This window comes from Talpa europaea (assembly GCF_964194135.1).
Source record: "Talpa europaea genome assembly, chromosome: 8".
Lineage (NCBI taxonomy): Eukaryota > Metazoa > Chordata > Mammalia > Eulipotyphla > Talpidae > Talpa > Talpa europaea.
This window is the reverse complement of record NC_140075.1, coordinates 121,610,724-121,631,755: the sequence shown is the minus strand read 5'-3', so window position 1 is coordinate 121,631,755 and position 21,032 is coordinate 121,610,724. Positions and strand designations below refer to the sequence as shown.

General features: G+C 64.3%; 1 protein-coding gene across 1 annotated transcript; it reads right to left on the bottom strand.

Annotated features, from left to right (window-relative positions):
- Positions 1-12,151: 12,151 nt before the first annotated feature.
- Positions 12,152-19,535, bottom strand: COA8 (cytochrome c oxidase assembly factor 8; the record flags this gene model as incomplete). Its single annotated transcript, XM_084240341.1, has 5 exons — positions 12,152-12,344; positions 14,693-14,783; positions 17,881-17,944; positions 19,241-19,438; positions 19,512-19,535. 5 exons carry the CDS (start codon positions 19,533-19,535, stop codon positions 12,239-12,241), a joined length of 483 nt encoding a protein of 160 aa, XP_084096467.1. The 3' UTR covers positions 12,152-12,238.
- Positions 19,536-21,032: the final 1,497 nt, after the last annotated feature.

Below are 21,032 nucleotides of genomic sequence, written 5' to 3'. Positions count from 1 at the left end.
GGGGTGCTGGGGATCTTCCACCCATGACTACGGGCTCCTCCAGCAGACAGGAGAACAGGGAGCGGCTGCCTTGTAAGTGCTGGACCACTCTGGGGCAGGCTCCTGCCCTGGCCTCCTCTTCCCACCACCACCCCCACCCCCGACTCCCCCCCTCACCTGGCTGGTGCTCTCCACCTCCTTCCCCCTCTGCCCTGTCTTGCTCCTCCCTTGCACACCCTTTCCCTCCCAGGCAGCCAGGAGTCTCCACGGAGGCCAGCACTGGAGGCCAGCTTTGGAGACAGCCCACAGGGCCTGGATGAAGCCCTAGTCGAGGTCCCGGGCAGAGACAGACCCTCCGCACACATCAACACAGGGAGGGCCCTGCGGCGAGCAGGCCGCAGGTGCAGGAAGAGGCGCGCTCCTGTCCACCCACAGCCTGTGTTGGCTGACCGGGGTGGGCCAGGGGAGGCCAGGGGGAGCAGGGGCAGGAGGCCCCCTAGGGTCTGCGGGCTCAGTGGAAGAAGCACAGCCCTAGGCAGGTAGGAAGGACCAGGAGGCGCTTTGGGAGAAGGATGGTCACAGGCCTGGGTAGACTGGGGATGTCTGTGTCCAGGGCGGCCCTTTGGGGGACAAGGATGTAAGGACGCAGTGCAGTGGGCAGTGGCAGCCCAAAGTGCCTGGGTGAGGGGAGGGGAAAAGGGGGGAGGCAGGGCAAAGGGGGAGGAGAGAGAAGAGGAAAGACAGGGGGAGCACGGGTGGGTGTGATGGGTAAGAGGTGGTGTGGGTGCAAGGGAGGGGTGCGCTGCTGCCTAGGAAGCTGTATGTGGGTGCAGGTCATCCACCCCGCAGAGGCCTGAGCTCCCTTGAAGGGACGGGGGTGGGAGGGGAATCACAGACTGGGTGTTCATCCCCCACCAAGCTGCGCACCCCCACCCCACCCCACCCCACCCTGCAGCCTGATTACCTTCCCCTGCCCGGCCCCAGCTCTGGCATCCCCTGTCCCTCTACCTGAGTACCCTCTTGTCCCCCAGCCTGGGCACCACCCCCCAACCCCCTCTCCCTCCAGCCTGGGCACCCCCAAGCCCCCCACAGCCTGAGCACCGGCGCCCCCCTTGCTGAGCCTGCACTTGGAGGGGTGGCCTGGCCCCCGCAGGCGAGCTGACCAGGCCCCACCTGCCTGGCTCTCCACCGCAGCTCATGCCCCTCTGTCCCGGCCTCAGTTCTGAAGGCGGCATTTATCAGATTTCCAGCGTGTTTTCCTTTAAAGAGCTGGGGCGGAGCGTGCCCTCCCGGGAATGCCCTTACAGCCAGCCCTCTGGATGGGGGGGGGCGCCAGGGGCAGCCCCCCTTACTCTCCCGCTGCCCCACCTAGGAGTAGAGTCTGGGGCCTGCTCCATGATCTGACCCGCAGGTGAGCCCAGGGCCCAGAGAACGCAGCTACCCCCCCCCCGCCCCCGCCACTTCCCAGGCAGCGCCCCCTGCATCCCAGGCAGGCCCTCCCCCATGCCCCGGCCAGCCCAGCTGGCCTGGGTCCTGCACATGCCCCATCAGCTGCCCTGCCCTGCGGGAGGGCCAAGCCTTCGCTTTGTGTTCGGGATCCCTGAGCTGCCCTTCGAAGGTTCCCTGAGCCCCGCCTTCCCACTGTCCCCAGCTTTCCCCAGCTGTCCCCAGAGCACCGCTGCCTGATGCAAGACAGCCGGGGCGTCCAGCCTGGCTCGGCTCAGCAGCCTCGCCCAGCGCCCAGGTGAGGGCCCAGCACCGAGGTGAGGGCCCAGCGCAGGCGCAGGCGGGACAGCTGGGTCTCCAGGGACAGGTGCGTCTGGCTGGTGCCTCTGCGGGCCCCGCAGCATCTCTGGACCAGAGCTGGGGGCCCCAGGCCCGTGACCAGGACCAGCTCTGTGCTGCTCCACTTGGCAGAGGAGCCGGGGCCTTCCCACATGAGCACGGCGCCTCGGCGTGGTTCTGGGGTTATCCAAAGAGCGGGAGCCAGAACGGGAGGTCTGCGTTGCAGAGACACTTCTGCATGGCACACAAGCGGGGCGATGTCCTGGAGACTGATGCTCTGCCCTGGGTGCTGGCCCATCCTAGCATTTTATTATGGAAATATTCAAATGTTCCCCAAAACCTGTACAGCAAACCCCACGTCCCATGGCCGAGAGTCCACAATGAGCACGTCGCCCCAGCTTCCTCGGTGGCCTGCCTGACCGTCTCCCCGTCCCTCTACCCATCAAGCCATCTTTTTCTTTCTTTTTCTTAAAGATTTATTTTATGCATACAGAGCTGGGGTGCCGCGTGAGAGGTTTCACTAGAGACAGATCCACTGAAATCCACTGCTGAGGGGAGACAGGAGAGGTCTGCTGGCCATGTGGGTCACTCCCTGGCTGGGGGTCGCACTCAGGCTGCAGTGGCTGCGGTAGCTTCATAGCTCTGAGGCTGACCCCTGCCCGCCAAGGAGGCCCAGCATCCTTTTCTTTTCAAGGTAGTTGTGGACATCTTAGGGCTACCGTTTGATGCGTCTTGGTGAGTGTTTGCATGGCAGAGACCTTTGCAGAAGTGGGGTGTCCTACACACCCCCCCCAGCTCTTCCTGCCCTGCGGCCAGCTCAGACTGCTGTCTTGGCGCCTCATACCAAGGACTCACTTGGGACTGCCTGGTCGTGGGCAGACTCGGCCTGCTGGCACCCCTCTGGGGAGGCTGTGCCCCTCATTTGGCCAATGGGAACATGGCCAACTCTCCTCGCCCCCGGGGCCGGCCGCGAAGGCCATGCAGCATCAAATGCTGGCATCCTGTCCGTCTCTGGACTCTGCCGCGAGGCCACGCTGACCTTATCCTCAACTTACTGATTAGCATCGACACAGACTTGTGGGTGCTCACCCTGCACTCTGCCGGGCCTCCCACATGCTCCTGCACCCCGCGGATCAGGCTGCTGACACACTCAGGTACCTGTTGCCGCAGCAGCTTGCATGGCCTTTGGGTCCTCACTCTCTACGGCAGAGCCACTGGGCTGGGCCGGCCAGGAGGCAGGGCAGGTGCAGGCCGGGACCCTGGCGACAGAGCCGCCACACAGCCTTGGAGGTGGCCCAGGACCAGGGCAGACTTGCTGCTGTGCGAGGCAGAGAGGGGGCATGTCTGGGTCCTGGGCAGGGGCAAGCAGAGGGGGACACTGGGAGGCTGAGCCCCCTGCAGGAAAGGCACAAGGGCTGTCAGTGCCAGCCCAGCCCTCAAGACACAAAGTGCCTTCAGAAGGCATCCTGGGAAACAGTGACCCGCTGCTACCTCCAGACCAGCGGCCCATGGCCATGGCCACACAGCAGAGGCGGGGGAGCGTGGCGGCGTGCAGGACTCGGCAGCCCAACGGCAGGAGAAACTGCTAACTGCTGGGGCCCTCCAGCAGCGTCACCTCAAACTGCATTTTCCCAAAATAGGAGGCCGTCACCCTCCCCAGCACCCACCTTCTCAATGAGACTTGTCCCTTAGCTCTTCCCCGTGGTCTGGGCAGGCCTGTGAGGGGGGCAGGACACATGTGACCTCCGAGCTGGGGATTTAGAGGGCTCGGTCTCCCGGGGCCCTGGGGAGCTGGCACTTGGAACCCGCCACCATACTGTGAGACGGCCCAGGTGGCCGCAGGGGGGCCGGGCTTGGCGGCCCAGAGCAGGCGCCATGGGCCTGAGAGAAGATGCTCCAGGCGGTGCCAGCCCCAGGCCAGCCTGGTCCCCCCCACCAGCCTGTCTCCCCAGCGCCAACCCCCCACCCCGGGCCCAATCCCGCAGCCAGCCTGTCTCCCTTCCTTGGCACCCCCCCACCAACAGAGCTCCCCCCCATGCGCTCCCCCGCGACCTCCCTCCTCCTGGCCACCACCACCCCCACCCAGCCAGGACGTCACCTGGGAGTAGCCATTCTGATAGCGCAGGCTGCAGCCTCTCTGCCCTCCTGGGCCCACGACCACTGCCTCCCGCCCCTCTGTGGCCAGCTAGACCGCCCAGCAGCCCCCCGGGCTCTCACCCTGGTGTTTCTAAGCTTGCTCTGAGTGGGGCTGCTCACAGTGTCTGGGCTGTAGCCCCAGGGTTCTGAAATATTCTGCGATTTCCTTTGACCTAGCCCAGGGCCTGTGGTTCCCAGAGCCTCCAGGCCCCTGTGGGAGGACCTTCCCAGCACCCTCCTGGCCGCGCCCTTTCCAGGCCACGTGTGCGTGCGCCCCCTGCTGGCGCCCCGGGCCAGGAGCCGCAGCGTCTACCTGCTGCATCTTGCCAGGGGTGTAGGCAGACACCGCCAGAAGAACCAAGCCAAGGCCCCGACCCTCAGCCCTGCCCTGCACCCCAAAGAGAAGCCGGATGGAACATGCCGGAATGCCATGAGCAGGCCCGGGTGGGGCCCGTGACTCACGCTGCTGGGCCTGCTGCTGTCGCGTCCACGTCCTCTTGGCTAGGATGAGTATTTCAGAGTGTTCACCCTGCAGAAGAGCAGTGAGGACAGTTACCGGTGTCCCCGCCCCTCTGCCCCTCCGGTCACCAATAGCTAACGCTGGCCTCTTTGGTGAGGGCCCGAAGGGCTGCTGGGCGGTCTAGCTGGCCTCCTTCTCTAATGGTTGTTATTTGTGTTGATCCACTTAAGACCAAGGGCAGCTGGCCAGGCCCACCCCGCATGCCCTGGCCAGTCGTCCAGGCCCCAAGTCCCACCCTCCAAACTGGCTTCCCTTTCTCTGCCTTCCCCCCCGCCCCCCCCCCGCCCAGCAGACACACCTGTCTCCCCGAGAAGTGAACAACACGGGGCCACAGTTGTGTTGGGAGAGGAGTCACTCATGTCCCCTCCCCGACTCACCTCCAGAAATGCCAGGAGAAGGGGCCCAGAGCCACCTGGCCCACCGTGGCCAGCAGCAGCACAGGGCCCGGGACGGGGGGCCACCCCCACACCTGGGCAGTGCCCGGGAAGCTCCTGACTCTGCTGGGGGACAAAGGGGCAGACGCTGAGCAGGAGAGATGGGTAGGGGGCGGCCCAAGGCTGAAAAGGAAGAAACACCTCCCCTGCACAGACACTCCGCGCAGAGTCCCTTCCCCCCACGAGTGCAGAGCCCCCTGCACCTCCAGGAACACCAGCCGGGCAGAGTTCCCACTCCACAGAGGGGAAGCTGCAAGGCCTCCCTCAGGTCTGGCGGCCTCAGCGCCCACCTCTTGCCAGGGACCAGAGCCCACCCCGCCCCCTCCTGGGCTTCAGAGAGGCAATTAAGAACAGGGCTGCTGGAAAGTTCTGTGTATCGATCCGCTCTGCCAGCTGGTGATCCATCAGAACGAGCCTGTACTCTGGGGCTGCGCTGGGTCAAACTCATTCTAAATGCATGAGTTCCTCTCCTGCTGGCGCCGGGGGGTGGAAGAGGGCCCACAAGCAGGACGCCGGAGACAGCAGGTCTCTCGCTTGTACCGTCTGAGGCCAGAGGTGGGCGCCGCAGCGAGGGCGGAGGCCAGCGGCCTGGGAGGGTGGGGGACCTGCTGGCCTCCAGGCCTCGCTCCAAGGGTCCCCGTCTCTGCCTCCCCTTCCCTGTGGCTCTTCTGTGTGGCTGTGTCATCCTCCCTTGCCCGCTGTGGACCCCCCCAAGTCCTGATATCCTTAGCGCCTCCCTGGTGGCCCAGGGACCAGTCTCAGGCGGTCACCTCTGGGGCCTGAGTGCGACCCCCAGCCAGGGAGCTACCCACATGGCGCAGCAGACCCCTCCTGTCTCCCGTTGCTCCCCTCAGCAGTGGATTTCAGTGGATCCACCTGTTCTGCTCCCTGCTCTGACACTGGTGGGTCCTCTCACCCCACACCTCTGGCCTGAACCCCAGTTCTTCTACATGATAAATATATTTTTTTAAATCCAAGTCCTGATATCCTTATTCACGCCTGCAAAGTCCTTGTCCCCAGGCAGGGTCGCCATCCCAGGTTGAGGGCTTGATGTAGGTGCCCAGGGCCACCCCTGGGTGCAACTGCTCAGAGGAGGCTTGTCCTGGCAGAGGCTGAGTGGGGACGGCCCTCGTGGGCCGGTCCCCCTGTGCCTGATGGGCCAGCCGGAAAACTTCCCTGAACCTGAACTGAAAAGGCAAACACCCCCAAGTGCCCCCAAAGGTGTTTGACCCCAAGCCTCCATCCTGTCCCCCAGCGGCCCCGCCCACATTCCCACATTCTGGGCCCAATTTCCCGAACCAACAGAGCCTGTGGGGCCTGCTGGGCCAGCTCTGCCCAGCATGGCTGCCGTGGGAAGGTCCCACATCCGCGGTACCCCTGGGTGGCACTGCCTGGCAGGAGTGCGTGACTGATGCGTGACTGGCCGGGAAAAGGGGGTGTGCGCGCAGCTGCAAGCCTGCTGCAGGGGCGCTCTGACCTGCGCTTCGGGCCTGCTCCCACGGGCTGGGGGCTGTCAGCTCCCTGATGTCTGGCCCTGCGGCGGCACTGGGCTGGGTGCCCACTGCTGACACCTCCTTCGTCAGGCTCACCAGCTTGCAGGCCCCGCCCTCGGCTGCTTTGCCCCCTGCACCCCAGACCGCGCAAGGGCCCGGCCACAGACACTGCCCTGGTGGGCTCCGATCAGGGCTCCGCCAGCTGCCAGCAGCATCTGTCCCCGCGGCCTCCTTCAGGGGTGACCCCAGCCCCGTAGCAGAGGCGGCGGCGGGAAGGAAGGGGCCCCGCGCCCCTCCCCTGGCCTTGTCTGACAGGCCAGGCAGCGGAGCCCTGTCTGCGGGGTGGGCAGCTCAGGGCTGGGGGAGATGCCGGACCCCTGCAGGGACCTGCCCCGGGCCCCGCCCGTTGTGCCCCACGCCCCCCACCCTGCGTGGAACCCCGTTAGTCACAGACCCCACCAGTGCGCCTGTTTCTATTAATTGCACGCCCCTGCAGCGGCGCTGTTGCTTGAACAAGGCCCAGGCACAGCTTGGTGATGCTGGAGGCGGTCGGAGGGGTGAGGCCCACACTGCCCTGGTGACCAGATTCCAGAGCTTGTGGGCAGAGCAGGCTCCCCGTGTGCCGGGAGGCTGTTTCCCTTTAGGACCAGGTCCTCGCTGGCCCATGGGGCGGGTGCTGGCTTGTTTGCCCATGGGTCAGCCTCCCCCAGCCAGTGGCCACAGCTGTTTGCTCCTGTCCAGCTGTGGCTGCCGGCCTGAGTGGGGGTGGGGGTGAGGAGGGGAGGGGCTGGCAGCCATATCATGGCCACTCTGACGGGGTGTCCGCCTTCCCGCCTCACCGGACTGTGGATGCTTTGATGGCAAACTCAAGTCCTGGGAGCGTGCGAGGGGGAGCGGGGCCACGGCTGGCGTGCGCCCTGACCTTCCCTGAGCCACCTGGAGGGGCCCCATGGGGTGAGTGGCCACCGATCCATCTGGTCCTCTCCCCGCGGGGCTGCCCGCATTGCTCCAGCAGGACTGCCTCAGGCTGCGGTGGGGACAGCCCCAATCAGTGGCCGGAGCTCCTGCGCAGCCTGCACAGCCGGGTCATGCTGGAAGATCGACGTGCACTTTCCTCAGCCTGGAGGACAGAAATGACTTTCCCAGAAGACCATCGAAGTGAGTGCCCGGCGGGCAGCGCAGTGCCTGCAAGGAGGTGGCCCAGGCACGGGGTGCAAACACTGTCTGGGGGCTCTGCACCCCCAGGGCTACACGCAGAAGGCGCACACGGCATGTGGTGGGAGGACGCCTGAGCCAGGCCCGGCCTCTCCACAGGACCCTGGGACGCCGGCTCCTGCCCTGGGCGGCAAGCCGCTGTGGCCCCTGGCTGGGAGGGCTGAGGTGCCAGAGCTGAAACCGTCTGCCAGGCTGCATTCTGGGTGGTTCCAGAGTCAAACCTGGAGGCAGACGGCAGGACAGTGGGGCTGAGGCTGCCAGCAAGAGTTGAGTGGGGGCCATTTCAGGTCTACACGCTCGGGAGTCACGTGGTTGAGGGCGTGCATGTGCTGATTGGAGCCGGCTGATGACTGAGGAACGGCAGTTCCCATCGTGGACCTCACGGCACACGCCGTCCAGCTTTGTCCACTTGGGCTCCGGGCCTCCAAGGCCGTGCAGGGCCCAGCTTCCGAGAGGGACAGGGGCCTCCAGGCACACCCAGCTGCCAGCACCCTGGGGATCTGCCTCCAGCCCCTCCCCTCCCGCAGGCTGTGATGGCCACACCCTGGCCACCGCCAGCCTCCGTTCCCAGAACAGCAGCGGGGTGCAGGCCCCGAGCGCCCCCTGGCGCCTGCTGCCGTGCGCTTGCTGGAGGACTCCGCTCGAGCCAGCCAGGAGCTCCGGGAGCTCCTCCCAGGAGCCTGAGCAACTCTGCTGGGGCTGAGGGAGCAGCCGCCGTGGTTGCTCCTGAAGGCAAGGCCAGGACAGGGCTGCTGCGTGAGGGCCGCCCGCAGCAAAGGGAGGCTGAGGAGTGGTCGGGTCCTGGGGAGGCTGAGGAGGGGTGACTCCCTTGCAGCTCCTTGTTTTAGAAATAGACTATCAATCCCGCTCTTTTAAACCTGGCCACCAGCCTTCTCTGTGATGCTGGCAGGAGAAGGCACCTGATGACTGGCAGGCCGGGTGACGCCCCTGTCCTCGCAGGACCCTAGCGGCGCATTTTTAAGTGGAGACGACTTTGCCACTGAAAGGACGAGAAGAGAACGCAGGTCCGTGACTAGCGTGGAACGTAAACATGAAATCTGATCAGCTGGGGCTGGGAAACACTCTGCGGGCCTTCATCCTGCCGCTCTTCTTTGGCCTTAAACCCCGCCCGCTGTGCGCAGTGCTGCAGGAAGCCACGCGGGCCCGGGAGGCCGGTGGCCCGGGTGACCGGGTGCACAGTTGAGCCCTCCCTCTGGCCACTGTCCAGAGTGCGCAGCCACCGAGGCAGCCCCAGTGGGCAGCGGCACCGGGTAGGCAGTGCAGCATCTGCTGCTGTCCACAGGGGTTGGGGGGACGGCCCGCGCACCCAGCTGGGGAGAAACAGGCCTGCAGCAGACTCGGGGTGCACACTGGCCAAGGTGGCTGGTGAAGCCCCGGAGAGACTGGGGCCTGTGGGCCCCGCAGCTGCCTTCCGAGGCAGGGCTCCAGCCGTGGCATTGGGACGTGGGCTCCACAGACGGCTGCGCCCGTGGGGCTCCACTCCAGGGCTTGTCCAAAGAGCCGAAGCGCCGTTAGAGGCCATAGAGCTGCCTTCGTGGGTCTCACTCTTCTGCTCTCAAAACCAAGGATTTATTGTGATTTTACAGTTGAGCACATGTCTAATGTAGACCTTCTGGGGGGCCTCGGCGGCCCAATCCCCACCCCCGCGGAAGGCTGCAGGGGAACAGCAGGTGGGGGGGGCTGCCAGAAAAGGGTCTTCAGTGTCACCCTTGGAGGACCGAGGGATGAGGGCGAAGCCAAAGGAGCGGCAGCCAGAGCACACGAGCCTGGGACCGGACTTACCTGCTTTCTCCAGAGCAGGGGGAGGCGGCCCTAGAGCAGGGGCACATGCGGGGTGCAGACCCTGCTGCCCCGGGCGCCCAGCAGAGACTGGGGCGAGTGTTGTGCTGGGCCCACCTCCCGGAAGGGCCTCCTGGACAGGGGCCAGCCCCTCGCACAGCACACGCGGCGTGACTGCCCGGCCCACCCACCACGGGCCGCCGAGGCCTGCACTGCTCTGCAGGCTCCACGGGCCACGCGGCTCTGCTGCAGACACGTGGCTCAGACGCCCCATCCCCACGCCCCGGGAGCCCCGCCCCTGCCGCCTGGGCCCCCACCCCCACCCGGCACAACCGCCTCACCTGGGTCCTGTTTTGGGGTTCACATGTGCCGTTAAAGACCCAGTGTCGGGCCTCCCCGGTGGCACAGCGGTTGAGCGCTGGGTTGCGAGGCTGCCGGCGACCTCTGCGGCGCCGGTTCGATCCCCGGCTGCTCCCAGGCCACCGGAGGAGGGTCCCACATGGCGCGCAGACCTCTCCTGCCGCCCGCTGCTCCCCTCAGCAGTGTACTTTGGTCCTTCTGCCTGCTCTGCTCCCTGCTCTGGCTCTGGTGAATTCTCTCGCCCTCCCGCGCTTCTGACTGTACCCAGTGCATGTATAAACAAAGAAACAAACAAACAAATAAATAAATAAAACATGCCTCTATTAAAAAAAAAAAAAAAAATTAAAGACCCAGTGTCCACAAACAGCACCCAAGTGCAGAGGGGGAGGAGACTCAACTTTCTCTTTTTAATTCAGAAAACACGCGTTCCGCTCTCAGACGTCTTCTGCGGAGAGCAGCAGAAAGCGCGCCGCCGAGGTAGCATTTATTCTGTAATTATTTTAAAGTCCATAAAAATACTTTATTTGAGGGCCTCTCCTGTGGCGCAGTGGTTGAGTGCTGGGCTGCAAAGCTGCCTGCAGCCTCTGCAGCGCCGGTTCGATCCCCGGCCACCGGCGAAGGTCCCACATGGCGCGCAGACCTCTCCTGCCATGCCCGCTGCTCCCCTCAGCAGTGTACTTCGGTCCTTCTGCCTGTTCTGCTCCCCGCTCTGGCTCTGGTGAATTCTCTCACCCTCCCGCACTTCTGACTGTACCCAGTGCTTGTATAAATAAATAAATAAATAAATAAATAAATCTTAAAAAAAAAAAAAAAACTTTATTTGAATCTGTGTGTGACAAATGTTTCCGTAACCGCGTACAGACGTCAGGGTCTAGTAACTTTAATCGCAGCTTGCCTGCCTGTTTGTCACCAGCGTGACATTTGCCACCGCCACTGAAGTGGAAAGGTCCAGGAGGGTGGCAGCGCCGGGGGTCGGCTCTCCACCGGCACCCCACCTGCACGCCGGGGTCTCTGCGCTCCTCACCCCCCAGCCCCCCTCCCCCAGCCAGAAGTCGCCAGGGGTCACTCTCCTCCTGACAGCTTCCCAGGGAAACTCCCACTTTGAGAGAGAGCTGCCCGCCCCGCCTGAGCACAGCAGCGGGCTGTCCCGAGCCCTCCTCAGAGAACGCGTCTCTGGAGTGGACGGCAGCAGCCCCTTGGCCCGGCCCCGGGGACTAGACCTCGTCTCTGGCACCGTTTGGTCACCTGGGTCACTGCCTGCCTGAGCCTGCCCACTGGGCAGGTAGCTGCCCTAAGCCCCGTCCACACAGGCAGCCTCTGGTGGCCCCGCTGGACTCAGGCTGCCGGCCCTGTCCAGGCTCTCTTGCTCCGGGCTGGGGCGTGTGGAGAGACCCAGCTTCTGAAGCCCCTGTCCTGCCCTGGCCGGTGGCAGAGCCCTGAGTGAGGCCTTAAGGGGGTGAACAATGAGACCACGGGGTCACAGCAACCTCCAGAAGAGCAGAGTTTCCGCTCAGTGGCCGGGCGCCGGAAGCTGGCTGCGCAGGGCTGGTCAGTGCAGGCCCTGGCCTCGGGCGGCAAATACCTTCCTCACCCCTGGGCCTTCGCAGCTGGTGGGGCGCCCCACGAGGGGCCGTACATCTGCCCCCACCCTGGCCACCGTGAATGGTCACCCTCAGCAAGGACGCGCACACAGGGCCACAGCGCCCGGAGGCCCGTCCCAGCCGGCGCACAGGTCAGCAGGCACCATGGAGTTGGGGCCCGAGCCTGCGGCCCCTCTGCGGGGAGCAGGCGGGCCTCAGGGGACCAGAGCCCCAGGCCGCTGGTGCGCCCTCCACGCCCGAGCCCTTTACGCAAAGCCAGTGGCCACCAGCAGTGGCCCAGGGCAGGGCTCCTTCCTGGGACGTGCGGCCAAGGGGCTCTGCCCACCAGCCTCACCCACTGGGGCTGCAGCCACAGTGGCGGGGAGGGGGAGGGTCCTCTGGTTTCTGGAACTTCCTTGGGAACCACTCTCAGCTGCAGTGTATAAGCCGCTGAAGAGCCCAGTTCATGACTCCCATCGGCCCTCATTTTGGAATAAAAACTGTTGCCAAGTGGCTCTGGGTTAGCCCCAACGCCGCCACTTCCGCCTCGGAGGACACGCTAACGACGTGGCCCCCGCCCGCCCCCGCGCAGCTGGGACCCGGCCTCGGCTCCAGGCGCGGATGAGAAGCCTCAGCTTCCGGCCCACAGCCCCCTAACTCTGCTGACTCAGGAAGGGGGTGATCCAGGAGCGTGTCACGGGGGTGACGCCGGAGACCGAGGCTCTCCTGAGCGGGAGGCGAGCGCCCGGCGGCCCACCCAGGCGGCGTCCACATCACTCCCGGCAGCAAGGTGGCGTTGGCCAAGGGGCACTTTATTCACATCTCACGGCAAGCTGCTCCAAACGGGCAAGTCACCAAGCAGAAAGCAGCCCCGGGCTCGGCTGCACCCGTGTTGTGGCCAGCGGCCTTCCGGACCCGGCGGGGGCCGCGCGGCTCCTAGTCGCCGCCCTTCTTCTGTCTCCAGCCCAGCCTATTCCAAAACCTCTCCAGGGCCACTTTTCCCATGAAGAAGGTGATGGCAAAGTTGCGCTTGTACCAGTCTCTGCAGAGGAACGGGAGGGACAAGTGGGTCCGAGCCGATGGGCCCCTCCTGCGCCCCACCCGTGTCTCTGCTTCCTCTCCCTGCCCCACCCTGTGCCCTCAGCGCCAGCAGCCTCCAAAGGCCTCCCACCCGCCTGCCCTCCGCCCTGCCACGCCGGCTTCCTCTGGCCCTCAAAAGAGCCCGTGAGGGCCTCCCTGTGGCGCAGGGGTCAGTCTCAGCACAATGAAGCTATCGGAGCTGCTGTGGCCGGAGTGCAACCCCTGGCCAGGGAGTCACCCCACAGGGCTCAGCAGACCTCTCCCGTCTCCCCGCTGCTCCCCTCAGCAGTGGGTTTCAGTGGATGCACTTGTTCTGCTCCCCACTCTGTCTCTGGGGAGTCCTCTCACACCCACACCTCTGGCCTGCACCCCGGTTCTTGTATGCATAAATAAATCTTTTTTTTTAAAGATAAAATAGGTCTTTTTTTTTAAAGATTTATTTATTCGTACATACAAGAACTGGGGTACAGGCCAGAGGCATGGGAGGGTGAGAGGATTCCCCAGAGACAGAGTGGGAAACAGAACAGGCAGACTGACGAAATACACTGCTGAGGGGAGCAGCGGGCGAGACAGGAGAGGTCTGTGCACCATGTAGGTATCTCCCTGGCCGGCCAGGGATCGAGCCGGCGCTGCAGAGGTTGCAGACAGCTTCACATTGCGGCACTCAACCGCCTGCACCACTGGGGAGGCCCAATAAAATAAAGCTTTAAAAAAAAAGAAAAGCACTCTTGAAAGGCTCTGGCCCCCACAGCCGCTGCATCCTCAGAGGGACAATGCTGAGTGAGGGGGTGTGGCCACATCGCGCCCTCTCCTCTGTGGGGTGCCTCCCTGCCCACGTGTCTACTCGGCAATCCGAGGTTCTGAGAGTCCAACATCCAGCAGGTCCTACGGCTGTTCGGGCTGGTCAGGAGCTCGTGTGCCGGCCCTCCCAGCTCTTGGTGTCTCGCCGCCCCTGCCTGAGCCATGCTGCCCCGGCAGCTTCATAGCCCATCCCAACCCGCCCACCCTCATCTCCCCAGAGATGCCCACTGCCTCTGAGCAGAGGCTGGGCAGCCCAGCAAGAGGACAGAGAGGCGGTCGCCACCCTTCATCCCCTGGCCTCCCGGTATCCTGACCTCCTGGCATCCCCTGGCCACCCCTTGTCACCTGGTCTCCCAGAATCCTCTGGCCTCCTGGTGTGGCTGTTCCACATCCCCTGACCTCCCGGTGTCCCCTGGCCTCCCGGTATCCCAACCTCCCTGTGTCCCCTAGCTGCCCAGTGTCACCTGACCTCCCAGTATCCCCCCACCTCCTGGTGTGGCTGTCCCACGTCCCCTGACCTCCCGGCGTCCCCTGGCCGCCCCGATCCCCTGGCCTCCCAGTGTCCCCTAGCTGCCCGGCGTCCCCTGTCCCTCCAAAGCTTTTGCAGTGGTTTGTCCGCATGAGGGGCCGAATAAGACCTCCATGGGTGGGGAGGGGGAGGCTCTTCTAACCTATGACAGCTCCCCTTCCTTTTTTTCTTTTTAATTCTCATTGTTGAAGCTGGATCCCTTACCCGGTGGCGTGTCCAGCATCTGGGAACTGTATCAAAGGCTCTATCTTAGCCCTGGCCTTGGAGGGGCCCTCTGCTGCCCTGTCCCTGGGCCTGGAAGCTGTGGGGAGTGAAGGCTGCCAGACCCGAGTGTGTGTGAGAACCTGGTGCAACCACCTCCGGGGGTACCTCCCTTGCACCTCACAGATCTCACACGGAGTGTAGAGGTGGGGGTCCGGGCGCCAGCCAGCCCTGCCCATCACCAGCGTCCGCCTGGCGCTTTAGCTGCCACAGGTGACTGCTGCCCAAATGTCCCGGGGAAACAGTACGGCCCAGCCCCGGGGTGCCTCAGCTGTCCATCCTCCTCAGGGAAAGACCCCTATTCGGGCCCTGAGAGCAGGAGGGGTGTGTGCTTGAGGCTTCCTCCTCTTTGTCACCAGTATCCAGGAGGAGGCGTCGGCTCCCAGCAGGGCACGTGGCCCTGCCCACCTCAGGGCTCACGGAGAATTGATTCCTCAGACCCCTTGGTCGCCGTCCCTGAGCGGCTGAAACGCTCCTCCCCAGCCCCTGGGAGCCGTCCCAGCAGCCCTTTGCGCGAGACCCCGTGGGCTCCCAACCCTGCTCTCAGACCACGGGATGCCCCATCTCCCGGGGCCCCTTGCGGGGGTGAAGAGGCGGGTTGCACAGGGCCAGGCTCGCGACTTGATTGAAGATGCAAGCAAGTCTCCGGCGACCTGGACAGAAACGCGGCGGCTGATGGCGGGTGAGAAGGAGGCCCCGCCCGCAGGGACGCCGCTCACCTGTTATAACACGCGTGCTTCTGAAAATTCTTACTGAGAAACTGCTTGTAGAAGTCTGCCATTTCTTCTGCACTCAGCGTCGCTTTCTGACCTGAAAATGAATCCTGGCTGAGACGTTAACGCCGCAGGGGAAGGACCCCGCGTGAGCAGGCCAGCCGGGGCCAGGCCAGAGGGACGCCGGACTTAAGTGGCTCCCGCGCCCCGAGTCTCTGGCACCAGCCACGATGGGGAAGCGAGTCCCTCACACTGTGAGCAAAAGCACCCGGGCGTACCAGCCCTGAGCACCCAGCAGGTGCCGTGTCCCCCCACCCCAGGGCAGGCAGCCGCGGGGGCGAGATGCACCCCGACTCCACCCTGCTGCGGGCTGCGCGGCTAGAGGCTCAGCCACCGGGAGAGGAACGCGGAGACCCCCGTGCGGGCTGAACCAGCGCAGGCGCAATGAGGAACCAGCCCCTTGAAATAAACAGGCGAAGGACTCGAACAGGCTTCTCCAAGGAAGCGGCGCGGGGCAGCGAGGGTGGGGGCGCTCCGGGGCCTCCGCCACCGCCCACGCCGCCAGGGTCTGCGCCCCGCCGCCAACAGCAAGTGCGGACCGGCGGGGCCCCGCTGCGGGACAGAGCCGGAACGGTCCACAGGCGCCACTGCCTGCAGGCGCTCGGCTCCGAGGGCCCGGGGGCAGGAGGCACCTGGAAGGGGCATCGGCCTCCGGCCAGCGGGTGGACAGATACAGCACGGGGTGTGCCCACACGCCATTATTCAGCCATAAAAAAGAATTTTCGAAGTACGAACCGTGAGGACAGGAAGGGCCTTGGAAACACCCTGGAGCCGACGGGGGTGGCTCAGGCGGCACTGGGGGTATTCAGGACAGACAGGTGCCCACGAGAAAGCGGGCTGGCGACTGGGGGGACAGCTGGGCAACTGCGGCCATGTGAGCGTTTCTGGAGCCAGGTGCGGGGCTATGCGCCCTCACACACACTGACAGGGCCTGGACCGCACGGCCGCGAGGGGACGGTGCGGGCGGGGTCTGTCCCGGGAGGAAGCGGGCGAGGAAAGCGAGAGTTGCCAGCCCAGGCCCCGTGCTCCGGCCCCTCGCTCCAGCAGCCGCGCGCGAGGGCGCCCAGCGGAGCTCTCACCACGCCGCCCCCCAGGGGCTTGGTCCAGACAGAAGCAGCACAGGGTCCGGGCTTGACAGGGACCCAGAGGGTGTCTGCACGGAGCCGGGGGAGAGCACCAAGCCTGGGCGCCCACCACCCAGTGGACAGCGTCCACACAGGCGGCACCGCCTCCGACATCCTCAAGCCGTGGCCTGTGGGTCTCCACCCGTTTCCGGCCAGCAGCTGCATCCGGCACACCCCACCCGCCTACGCCCGCGCCGCCCCACTGGCCTCGCAGCGTAAACAGGGCAGGAGGTGCTGAAGCCAGAGGAGCCAGGAGTGCTGGGTGCCCTCGCGCCCCTGGGCCCCGCTCCAGCCTGGCCCGCGCCATGGCTGCCCCTCCTGGGCACACTGTCCCTTCCAGAAGGGCGGGCAAGAGCCCTAGAGACCCAGGACCGCGCTTTCCTGTTCTGACCTGCCCCTACTGTCCAGGCGAGACGGCGCTGCCCCAGGCTCCAGGAGTTTCACTCCACCGCCTCCCTTCCACCGGGCGAGCGCTCGCCTTTTTCATCCACAATGGCTGGCTTCTAATAAACTCATCTTCTGGGGACATATGCATCTTACAAGGAGTGTTCTCTGCACCAAGTCACCGCTTCTCCATCATAACCCATTAAACCAGCCTCCTGACCTTCACCCAGACCCAGGCCTCACCCTGCACGGGAGCTCCTGGCTCAGCAGGCAACACCCCATGCCCCCATGTCGCAGCCTGAAAAGCCCTTAACCAGCTGCCAGCGTGGGCTCCTCCAAGCTCCTCTCTGATGCATCCTTCCTGTCTTTTATCCAATTAAGAAATCTGCTTAAGACCAGCCTCCCAGGCCTCCCTGGTGGTGCAGGGATTAAAGACAACGCTAACAAGCTACTGCCAGCCTCTGCAGCACGAGTTCGATCCCTGGCTGGCCAGGGAGCTGCCCACATGGCGCCGCAGACCTCTCCTGTCTCGCCCGCTGCTCCCCTCAGCAGTGGATTTCAGTAGATCTGCCTGTTCTGCTCCCCACTTCTCTGGTGAATCCTCTCACCACCTGCACCTTTGGCTTACACCCCAGTTCCTCTAGGCATAGATAAATAAATCTTTAATAAAAAAAAAAAAAACCAGCCTCCCAATACCTGGCACTGCCACGACCTGCAGTTGTGCCATTGAGAGGAGACTCAAAATAGCCTCCCCCCCTAGGAGCACCGGTGGCAAAGCACATGCCCAGGCTCCAGGCCCTCCCCTCACTGTGGGCCACCTTGGCCGCGCAATCAGCCACAGGTTTCTCATGGGCAGAGACCAGAATGACACCCTTTCTTCACTGGGCCGCCGTGCCGGGAAGGTGACCGGCAGGATGGCCGTGGCAGGACATGGAACCAGACGGGGCCATCTGCGGATTCCCCCTGTGCCCCCCCCCCCCACTCACGGGGGCCTCAAGCAGTACAGGGGGAGGGTTAGGGTTACGTCCCTGGCCCAGATTAGGCCTCCCACAGGCCACCAGTTCCTGCAAATGAGGTCTGCCAGGGTCGGAGCGACCCGGGGTTGCCGTGGGGTGTCACAAAGCAGCTGACCTCACATGGCCTGCAAAGGCCAAGCCACTTACTGTGGGATCCCCAATAATTTGCCACCCGCCCCCCGATTCAAAGACTGAGGCCATGCACCAACTAGGAATGGCTACAGGCAGGACCATGACGGAGACTGAACAGGAGCAACGTGGCGGGCAGAGGGAGGGGAAGAGCTGAGGGGTCCTCCCAGGCGCACCTGGGGAAGGAGCGAGGGGAGCTCCCAGGGTGCACCATGGGCCTGGCACGCACGGGCTGGCACCACCCGGAACTGAGGCCAGGAGGTCAGGAAAAGGGAGGGAGACCGCAGAAGCGGGGACCACCGGCAGGGGCCTCAGGCCACACCACCGCTCTGGATGGCCCAAGGTCAGGAGCGGGCACAGGGTGCTGGGGAAGGGGGAGGAGGCCGGGGGGCCCTGCTCTTTCTCTCCTTCATTCCACATCACTCTGCCCGCCTCGTCATCACTCAAACGAAACATCAGCGGGGAAAGCCCAGGAACTAACCTGACTCGGTTCTCAGACCCAGGCCTTTGGCTTTCAGTCTCGAGTGAATAAACTCTTCTCTTTCCTAAAAGAAGACGAGGGTGAGAACTCTCGGCGGCCCCGTCTCCCCAGCGGGTGTTCCGGGGGGCCGCCCTTCTCACACAGAGCCTGCCTTTGGCCATGAACTTGAGGGCCGTGCTGGAAGCTGGAGTCGAAGACAAGATGTCTATAAACTTCAGAGACACTGTTTATAACGCTCAGAATGGGGGGCCTCCCTGGTGGCGCAAGGGATTGAGTCTCAGCTCTATTCAGCTATCTGCAGCCATGGCAGCACGAGTTCAATCCCCGGCCAGGGAGCTACCCACAGGGCGCAGCAGACCTCTCCTGGCTCCCACTGCTCCAGGGTCTCTCTGGTGGCGCAAGGGGTTAAATTTCAGCACTATGAAGCAATCAGCAGCCACCTCGAGGCAAGAGTTCAATGTCCAGCTAGGGAGCTGGCCCACAGGGCACAGCAGACCTCTCCTGTCTCCCCGTGGCTCCCCTCAGCAGTGGGTTTCAGTGGATCCGCCTATTCCGCCTCCACTCTGTCTCTGATGAGTCCTCTCATCCCCGCACCTCTGGCCTGCACCCCAGCTCTTGTAGCATAAATAAATCAATCTTTAAAACAAAAAATTCGGGCCTCCCCAGTGGCGCAGCTGTTGAGCGCTGGGTTGCGAAGCTGCCCGCAGCCTCTGCGGTGCCGGTTTGATCCCCAGCTGCTCCCCGGCCACCGGAGGAGGGTCCCGCATGGCGCGCAGACCTCTCCTGCCGCCCGCTGCTCCCCTCAGCGGTGTCCTTCGGTCCTTCTGCCTGCTCTGCTCCCCGCTCTGGCTCTGGTGAATTCTCTCGCCCTCCCGCGCTTCTGACTGTACCCAGTGCTTGTATAATAAATCTTTAAAAAAAAAAAAAAAACTTATGTTCTTTAAAAGAAATAAAAAATAAATAAAAATTAAAAAAAATATTCTCAGAATGAGGTGCTCCTGGCTTAGTCTTAGCACAGATGATGCACGCTGAGTCTGGGCTTCCCTGGGGGTAGAGGCTGCCCCCCAGCACCTGTGGGGGGTGGCACTCAGGCACTGAGCACCCGCATCACAAGTCGTGTTTTCTGACACACACGCACTGGTGATGCCAGGCTCAGACCCTGGCTCCCAGCTCCCCAACTTCCCTGCGGTCTCACGGCTGTGACTGCATAAACGGTCACCAAGTCCCACAGACAGGCCTACTGGGGTGAAGCCACATGTGCACATAGGGGGGACTGGTGCCCGTACAGCAGGGCTCCCCAGAGGCTGGTGATGTAGGTGCCCCAGTGGCCACCTATGTCCGTCCCCTCGGCTGGACTCACCTTACTAAAAGCCAGATTCTGGTTTGCCCAGAACTGCTGGTTCCACTCCTGTGTTTCCTGCCTCAGTGCCCTGAGCTTCCGCTCCAAGGGCGATTCATTTTCAGGGATGTAAAAGTGAATGGGCCGGAGGTTGGAATCTTGATCTGGGGGTCCTATCCAGTCATGGCGAGACTTCCTCGGCGGGCAAAATCTTGAGGCCTGCAGTAAAATTCACACGGTTGAGACACAACAAGCAAGCCTCTAGGACTATAAGGCGACAGTCTCAACCTACCAAGTCCCTCGGCGGCATCCCCATGGTAAGGCCAGGGACTCTCTGGGTTGAGGCCTGTGCTTGGGTGGTGGGCGGGCGGGGCTGCTGGTGCCCTTGGGTCAGTGGCCACCAAGCCCGCAGGTGCAAATCCGATCCGAGTCAGCACATCCCACCACGGGCTGTGTGGGTCGGAGCGGAGGCCGCCCATCCTTCCGTGGGCTGGGGGGCTGGGTGCGCCGTGGGGCTCAGGCAGGCTGAGGCCAGGGCCCTGAGACGCTAGCCCTTCTGGGAGAGGCAAACACAGCCTGGGGAGGAGGCTGACCGCAGAGGACGCCTCTGGTGGAAACTCTAGCGGGTGGCCGGGTGTCAGCCATGACGGGCGCTGCACAGAAACTGGCTCAATAAACCTCACGTGACAGTGACAGGCCCAGCTGAGGGACCCAGACACCGACTTTCCATTTTTCTGTCAAAAGATGCAAGTGGCCAGGTGCACGGGGAGAGCGCCCCTCGCTTCCGCAGCTGTACCAGGCGTGACTTCCACCCTCAGCAGGACGCTCCCCATCAGCCCCAAGGAAGCAGGCCCAGAGGGCAGGAGCCAGCCAGGGAGACGCAGCCCTCCGGGGTCTCCAGGCCCAGGGAGAAGGGCCGGCCCCAGGGAGGTCAGGCTCCAGATGCCCCTCGTAGGCCATTCCAGGGGGAGGGATCGGATCAGCAGTGCCGTGGAGGCTGGAGGCTGGTGCTCCAGACTCGAGAGGCAGCGGCTGCAGCACCACCGCGCCGAGGGTTCAGCAGCGTGGCCGCCCCGGCTCAAGCAGAGGAGCAGGACGGCAGCCCAGACCCGCGGCGCCGCCCGAGCGCGCCAAGGCCCCGCTCCGAGAATCCGGAGCAAGGCCCCGGCCCCCGGCGGCCGCGCCTCGCGAGCAGGAGGCCTGCAGGGGCTCAGCGCCGCGGGGAGCCTCAGCCCTCCAGCCCCCGCAGACGGTCACTCGCGTCCCTGCGCTCAGCGGGCGACCATCGGGAGGCCGCAGAAGGAAGCCAAGGCGCAGCGGGAAACGAGCCGCCGAGCCCTGGAGCCACCGCGCTGCAACAGGGGCGCGGGAGCTGCGTCCTCCCGGCCGGCAGCACCTGCTGACCTGCGCTGTGCGTCTGCGCAGAACCCACCTCCTCGCCAAGAAGCCGAGGGGACCGGCCCATCTGGGGGAGAGACGGCCAGCGGCCGTGACCAGAGGCGGCCATTACCGGTGACCGGCCTCGGGACGTTCAGGAGCGCCGAGCCTGTCATCAGCGAAGGCCTTTACCTCCCGGTGCCTGAAGGGCCCAACGGCTACTTCTTGACCCGTCCTGAGGTACAGCCTCAAGGGAAGCAGCCACCGGAGTGCTCCGGGGCACGTACTCGGGTATGTGGGCACCAGCAGGGTGGGTGCGGGCAGCTGCCTATCCCAGCAGGCCCTGCAGCGGGGCCAGCTGTGTCACGGCCGGTGTCACCCCCCACCTTCTGGCTCCCCTTCCTTCCTCCTGCAGGTGCAAGCCGGCTCCAAGGTC